Below are 8,371 nucleotides of genomic sequence, written 5' to 3' on the forward strand. Positions count from 1 at the left end.
TGTAACAACACAACTTCCAAATAAAATAACTGGGGTGCAGTGGGGGGGGGGAGGGGGAAGCATCCAACAAGCTGATAGAAAGTACTATCAGAAGTAGGCTTCAAGAAACTGCTGGTGAACAGTGGTTAAGAGGGACAACATTATCAGGACTCAACCAGATCCACTCATGTTACTAACATTAATAAAACAAATCACAGCCACATTCAAAATCAGCAAGAGCTGACAAGGTCAGTGGAGCCTGAAAACCTCAGGTAAGTATGAAAAAAAAAATCACTCTAAATAGGAATATAGATTTCAACATGGGCAATGAATAGCAACTTAGTATGAAAACTACAATGACCCTGCTTCAACTGTCAGATATTAGGCATCTGCAGCCATCTTCTGCCTGGCTTCCATAAGTGCAAGTCAAATAAACACCAGCTTTAATCCTTAAATGAATTATTACACTGCAAAAGGCTGCACTTCCATTATTCACATACGTAAGTTGTCTCTCATGGATATCACAACCTTTCTGCACCTACATTTTTACTGCTGACTTTACCCTTGGAGCCTAAAATCCATTTGGGTTGCCCCTGGACCATTGTGGAGCACCATTGAAGATGCTGGGACTGTGTGTGGAGACAGAAGTCTTCCCACATGGAGTTCATTGAAGGATCAGGGCATTAGACTGACTGAGCCAAATTCTGATTTCAGCTACACCTGTGCAGCCACACTGAAACCAAAGAAGTTATCTGAGTCTAGCTGTGGCCAGAACTTGGCCCCAGATGTTAATGCTGTGCTGGATTAAGGATAATTTCTTACCTGACAATCAGGCTTTTCTTGGTCCTATATATCACCCAGGACAGGCTGTATTATATTACAAATGGAGACAGGACACCAAACTAAACCAAACCTGGTGATGCTACCCATCTCTGCTGAGTGCGCCAGTTCATTCCAGTCTCCAGTAAGGAGACAGTTCAATTCAGTACAGGCCACCAGAGTGGGAGTCAGGAGATCTGAGTTCATATTCTGCTTTCTCAAGGATTCACTGTTTGACCTTGAGCAAGTCACTTACAGTGATTTTCAGAGGTGCTGAGCACTCACAGCTCCCTTTGGAATTAATGCCAATGAAAATTTGTTCCAATCCCATGTAGTTTAAACTTCTATTTATACTCAACCGCCACCTTGTTAGCCAAGCTTGAAAACTAAAAGTTCCATAAACAAAAGACAGCATGAAATCATGCATGCAAACAGTTTATTACAAAAAGTATATTAAAGCACCTTCCACACTTCAAGACCATTATCAGCAAAGTCATCAAATGTAAATAAATGCTTGAAAGGGAACACAACAAAGAAGAAAACTTACTAGAAGAAAGTGATGCAAGAATATTAGCCATAAGCATAATATATTTCTCTGAATGTATCATAAATCCTGCTTCTCCACATTGAGCAGAGATGCACTGGATTGAAAGATTTTTTGTATCAGTCTGAAAGGAAGTTAGTCCCACCCATGAGATCATTAACCCCAATGGTTAAAGCACATTTTTGCATTGTTTTTAATCCAAAATTCACCAGAACGTAGCAGATCCACTTGAGGCCCCATTTCTTTTATATTCTTGAACTGGGTTTGGGGCTCCCATCTGGAGGAAAGATGGATCCGAACTGTTCTTTGAATAGCAGAAAGAATCTCACTCTTCTTCCTAACAGCTACAATATTTTAGCTTAAAAGTTTTTGGTTTTTAAATCATTGTCTTTCCCAAGTTAAAGGAGGGAAGTGTTACTTTTAAAAGTGTCTTAGGAGACATAAATAGCATAAAGACAGGATATGTTACAGAGTCTACTAACACAGGAATACAGAATAAAATAAATACAGTGTTAAGAAACCACAAATAATACCCTAAATTCTTCAATATAGGTAGCCAGAAGTGATATATTGAATCTAACAAGGCACCAAATCCTGAGGGTTTGGACTGTTTACATCAGTATAATTCCAAAGTTACCCCCACTAAAGTCAAACCACGCACCCCGTTACAAACCCACAAACCACACCAGCATCACACCCAACATGCACCCCCACAACAGTGTTGAGTTCCTGGCAGTCATAGCTTGAATAAAGAAGTGACAAATGTGATAGTCATAAACATTCTGGTATGTTTTAATCAACCAAGAATAATATTTCATGTTTTATTCTGACACAGTAAACCTTTGCTTTTTTTGTATTCAGTTATACATATACACGACTGCTGGTGTTAGCTCCTATCCACGTGTCACTAATTTCAAACTAAAACAGTGCATTATACCAGTACAAACTTGTGAGCATAAGTCTCAAAATTTAATGTAATGCAGAAATTAAAAAACAAAAACAAAAGAAAAATAGATAAACATGATACACTAGTTTTCAATGAAAGGGATTAAGACATTGACATTATATTACCTGCATGTTAAGGAGATTTAGGTTTGAAAACACCTTGCTGGGTGTTTTACACTAAATCTGTTTACTGTCCAAAATGACATTCAAAATGCATTTTATTAATCCTGAAGATTTAAAAATTGATTCCTTGTTTTTCACTGAGCTCTTAAAAATTCTCCCCTAGTATCTGCAGGGATTAGCTGGCTGCTCTGAATGGCCTCCAACTTCATGAATATCCTTAATAACTCAGGAGGTATCAGTCTCTCTCACCAGAAAAGAAGACTGAGAAAGCTAAAGCCACATTGTATATATACAGATGATAAATCCATAGAAATACCTAGCTTTGGATCCAGATATCAATTGCATTAGAAGTATAATATCAATATTTAACACATTTTAGACCATTTTTTGTTTTGTTTTATGTACTGTGTTGAACACAGAGCCTTGAAAGGACTTTTAAATTTAATTATGACGTTATCTCAAGAGAATCTATATTTAGAAAAAGGTTTGACATTGAGAAATATGAAATTAAATGGAATGGATCTAATAATAAATTATAGTAGCTAAATTACAGCCTGTTTTACTAAGCATAGTCACATTGATTCTGATGGATCTACTTTAATAAATGAAACAAATTGTCCAGTATTTTGTAAAAGGGCTATTCCTTATGCTTCCCCTCCTCAGCACCTTTCCCCTTGATCTCCCTTGATCTCTTTGTTGTTGTTGTTTGTTGTACTTCCATGAGAATTATTCTATATGGAATTTCACACACACAACAGAAATAAAATATTTATTTTAAAAAGCCCATTAACTTCACTACAACGGAAAAGTGTCATTTTGAATTACTTTTACTTTTGCTCATATCTCAGAATTACTATTTGACAGGCTCTGAAACGAAATAAAAAACTACCAAGATGTTTAGTTTTAAAAGCATTTAATGACATAGCATATATTTAACAGATAGGGTAAAAGTCTTAGAGGTACAGTTCCATACAACTGAAAGCCAGTTCCAGTACTACTCTGACTACAGGCCCAGTCATTGAAAGTTCATTCCTATTAAATGTAATTTTTGATTGTGCAGTAAGATGAAATTTTTTTCATTACAATAGTTACAGTGACAGAGAAATGCACACTATGTATCAAATAGCAAGGTAATGTAGCAAAATTATAACACACAGTGCTGTAGCTGACAAGCAAGTAACCATTTGAGTAACATTACTTTTTTTTTTTCCAGTAAATGCTTCAGTTCCACTTTTACACTTATCAATGATTTTAAAGGGTTTATTATACATCTAGTTTATTATACTTTGTACTAGAATTATCTGAAGCATACAATATAATGTATTTCAGCAAAAAAAAAATTGAAATTCAGATTATTTAAAACTGTATCAGTATGCTAAAACCTTCTTGTATACCAACATTCTTAACTGTTGTACTTGATGCAGAAAAGCTTCACATTGTGTTAATAACTGATGCCAGGATACAAATGGTTTGTCCGGAAGTTAATGTGTATCTGCACTCTGTTACAGCAAAGATAATACACTATTTTAATAAAGTTAGACTTGTAATGGGAGGCTCTATTAGTCAAGACTCAGCATAACAATCTTAAATGGAAGTGAACATGTTTGAAAATTTGTACATTTGTCTTTGATGTGCACAGTAAATTTGTAAGCACCGCTGCCTTGCATACCAATAGCACAGGATGTGGGTTCTTTTCCAAGACAGCCTCACAAAATTGAGGAACAGTTTAAATATTAAGATCTAATCTATATTAATTCCATTAAAAAAACAAAAACAAAACCTGGTCCTCCCTCTCATACAGAAGCTGCCCAATGCACCTCATACATTTGTAATGGGTTTTTTAATGCTCTATAAATAATAAAAATTAAATCATATTGAGGAACATTAGGCACAGAGAGTAATGTATTGGTTCTGAGCTTGCATGCTGGAATTCCACTGAAAAGGTCAGAAGTGCAGTGTGTGGAGACGGAATTCACTTCTTTTTGCCAAAAAGGCTGAATCTCTTTTCTTTGTCCTTCTCTTTGTCTTTCTCCCGCTTGCCAGGACTGGATTCGCTGGTTATTGTAACGCTGGCTGGCAGGGTTTGGGCACGACTAGAAGCTGGAGTGCTTTGTGTGCTTGGAGACACTTCGATTTTGTCAGAGGAGATAGCTGATGTGATGGCCTGAATCCATGTGTTCATTTCCTCCTTCAACAAACATCAAAGTTAAAATGTAGGAATCAACACGTTAGCTCATACTGTTTTCTATCATTCAAACAACATTTCAAAAAGGTAATTGATACAGAAGTAGAAAATTAAAGAGAACATGATCCCAAGTCATAATTTAGCACCAATTTTTCAACCAGGCCTTTACTCAGCTGCCACTCATGTGCCATGCACTTGCACTTTGCTGATGCAAAAATTTGCGTGTGTGCTTTAAAAACAAACAAAAACCTAACCCCTGCATGGATACCAGTATTAGAACTTGCACCTTGAAAGCCCCTCTGTCTTGATGGGTTTTGAAGGAGCAAATTCCAACACCACTTGCGGACCTGCAAGTACATGGACATGCATGCAATACGGAGGCTGGGAACGTACCCCTTAATATCTAAACCATTTCTCTTTTCTTAGCATATGTCAGTATACCAGAATATGACAGCAATACCATTAAAACCAGCAAACCAAAACTGAAAGAAACTTACATCATCTTTGGCTTGGAAGAGGTACTCATTGCCATCAGTTAATCTGCAATTAAAAACAACCACCACATATATTAGCCTAATAATACACGGGTCCAAATCCTGCTTCATTTTCTCAAGCAGGCAATCCCATTGAGGTAAATGGGACTACATGACAGAGTGATAAATAAACACAATCTTGTGATAAGCTGTATTTTCCATTTATCTGTAATCACCTGGCCTGCACTCTGCCCACTAATCCATGTTCCTTGGGATCATTAGCAACATTTCTAATTCGGAGAAGCTGTCATTTAAAAACAAAAACAACCTGCCCTGAAGTGCAGGATGAGCAATATTCAAACCTGCGCTAGTGACAGGTTTAAGGTTCAATATCTCATGATCTACTGGGGTTATAAATGGACACTCTATACCAAAAGATATTGAACTTTGTTTTATTTTACATATAAAAAACCTATCCTAGGTATAGTTTAGAGGTTTAAACATGTAATATTTTTATTTATCTGTACAGAAATGTTTCTACAGTTGGGACTAATGGGAACTAAAGGGATACCAAAAACAGTCCCAACAGAATTTTATAAAACTCAAAAACATTTCTAAGGTATTTTTCTGTACAGAATATGTGATACTGTCCTGTTATATAAAGGTTCTACATGCAGACATTTGTGATGACCTGCATGACTGTTTGCAGTTTTATAATGTGCAAGAATAAAGAAGAATAAATAAATAATGCGGCCATTTCAGACAGTTAAGCCTTGTGATGTATTCTCTGCCTCTCGGCTAGTGTTACTTGGCTGTAGCTGTTTTCAAAGGGCTGAGACATTTTGCAGACAATGAAGACTCAAATGCATAAACTGTTTGTTTATTATAGTTTTCTGCAACTTAGCATCTCCCACAATTCTGATATGTATAGGTTATTCCCTTCCTGTCTGCAGTTTCTGGAGGCATTTCAAAGGTAAAGCACAGCCTATGCTAGCCATGTCCCCTTCTGGTTTCATGGATAGGAACCACACATGGACAAAGTCCCATATCAAGTGCCTCTAGGCCTCTCTCCTGAATAAATGGAGCCATTCACCACAACACATCCAAGATCCGGTCCTGGTTCCAAACCAGGTGCTCAACAATCCCGCAGAATGTCTGTAAGGGTCTTCCTATTTGTCTAACAGATCCACAGGTACTCACAACTGATGTCAGCCTGGTGTGATGGGGAGTGCATCAGGGGCACAGAACAGTGCAAGGTGCCAAGAACCTCAGGGAAAGGAACCAGAGCATCAACCTGTTGGAGCTCAGAGCTGTCAAGCTAGTCCCACTGAGGTTCCAGAACTACCTAGAGGATGAACGTGTTCTGGTCCAGTCAGACAACATGACCACTGTGGTGTACATTAACAATCAAGAGTATAACCGTACATGCAGAAACAATGGAGACAATGGAATGGGCAGAGAGAATTCTCCGTTCCATAAAAGCAATACATATAAAAAGAGAAATGAACCAAAAGACAGAATGACCTAGCAGATGCACAGTCAACAACTCAGAATGGTGTCAAATCAGAATGCCTTCACTCTGATTTTGCACAAGTTTGGCCTTCTGGCAGTTGACCTGTTCGCCAGTCACAAAAACAAAATGAGACTGAAGTATTTCACCAGGGAAGCAGACCCAAATGGGGATGGATGCTCCTTCACAAGGCCTGATAGATGCATTTGTGCCCTTTCCACTTCTAGGAAAGGTCATCAAGAAGATAAGGCAAGAAGAAGCAAAGGTGATAGTCCTCACTCTGCACTGGTTAAGCAGACCGTGGTTCTCCAATCTGACAGAACTGAAATTAGCACCACCCAGTTACCAGTAGGCCCAGAAATCCTTTAATAAAGCCCATTCCTCCATCCAGACCCAGAATGTTTATAGCTGACTGCCTAGTTAATGAGAGGGAAACATTAACTGAGCTACGACTATCCTCCAAAATGACTGGAACTCTACAATCCTCCGGGTTAGCTTCAACACGGAAGATCTACTCCTCCATCTGGATTAGGTTTAGCTTGTGGTGACAAGAGCACAACAAAAATCCCAAGGATCCTGCTATCCCAGTTATCCTGGATTTTCTTCAGGAAGGCATAGACAAGAGATTTATCCCATCACTATAGCACACCAGCTATAAGTAGTATCCTAGTCACAAGATTCTCTGGTTCCTTGACAAAAACAATGTATCCAGATTTGTCAGAGCAGACTGGCTAAACTTGTGATCAGACCAATCGTTCCTAAGTAGGACTTACCACTGGTATTAAAAGTCCTAACCACACACCCCTTTGAGCCATTGACATCAATATCTTCATTCTATCTATCCATCAAAACCTGTTTTCTGGTCGCCATAATGTCTCTTAGATGAATTTCTGAACTGGCAGCTTTATCCATGCAGGAAACCCACTGTGTGTTCCTTGATGACAAGTCAGTGCTAAGAATCCAAGAATCATTCTTGCTTAAAGTGATTTCATCTTTCCATGCCTCACAGAAAATCATCCTCCCTTCATTCTGTCCAAACCCACAGCACCCAACAGAAAAGTTGTCACACACTTTAGATGTTCAAAGAGCACTGAAGATCTATATCAAGCACACCGAATCGAAAGAAGATTGGGCTCCTTGTTTGTCTACCTTCAACTGAAGTGCCAAGGGCTCAGGGTACTCAAGCTATCACTAGCTAGACCAGGGGTCTCAAACACGCGGCCCGCGGGACTCTTGTGTGTGGCCCGCCAAGCTCCACCCACCCACCCCCCGCCGCTCCCCGCACCCCTCTGCCTACCCGTGGGATTGCCTCCTGATGCTGCAAGCGCCGCGCTGCTCTCTGAAGCAGCCAGCAGCACGCCCCTTTGGGCTGGGGGGGAGGGGGAAGGAGACAGAGGGCTCCGGCATTGCCTCCTTCCAGGCACCGCCCCCCACAGCTCCCATTGGCCAGAAACAGGGAACCGCGGCCAATGGGAACTTCGTGGGAGGCACCTGGAGGAGCGGCAAGAGCCGCACAAGCAGGGAACCCTGAGCCCCTCCCCCTCCCCCAGGGGCCACAGGGACACAGTTCCAGCTGCTTCCTGGAACGGAGCAACTTGGAGCCGGGGCCAAGGCAAGCAGGGAGCCTGCCCTTGCCCCAGTGAGCGCCGCTGCCACCCCGGAGCCGCTCTAGGTAAGCGGCACCAGGCTGGAGCTCACACCCTGAACCCCTCCTGCACCCCCAACTCCCTGCCCTGAGCCCCTTGCCACATCCCACACCCCGCCTGCACCCCCAACTCCCTGCCCTGAGCCCC

General features: G+C 40.4%; 1 protein-coding gene across 2 annotated transcripts in view; it reads right to left on the minus strand.

Moving 5' to 3' along the window:
- Window positions 1-2,110: 2,110 nt before the first annotated feature.
- Window positions 2,111-8,371, minus strand: part of SPTBN1 (spectrin beta, non-erythrocytic 1) — a 147,453-nt gene continuing 141,192 nt past the window's right edge. For both annotated transcript variants that reach the window (XM_029911738.1, XM_026652515.1), the window contains exons 34-35: window positions 5,093-5,135; window positions 2,111-4,598 (exon numbers count right to left, since the gene is read on the minus strand). In XM_029911738.1, coding sequence (XP_029767598.1) covers window positions 4,383-4,598; window positions 5,093-5,135 — 259 coding nt within the window. In that variant the 3' untranslated portion in view covers window positions 2,111-4,382. The remainder of the gene's footprint in view (window positions 4,599-5,092; window positions 5,136-8,371) is intronic.

Source organism: Terrapene carolina, unplaced genomic scaffold, assembly GCF_002925995.2.
Source record: "Terrapene carolina triunguis isolate 2854851 unplaced genomic scaffold, T_m_triunguis-2.0 Scaffold120, whole genome shotgun sequence".
In the NCBI taxonomy this organism is placed as follows: domain Eukaryota; kingdom Metazoa; phylum Chordata; order Testudines; family Emydidae; genus Terrapene; species Terrapene triunguis.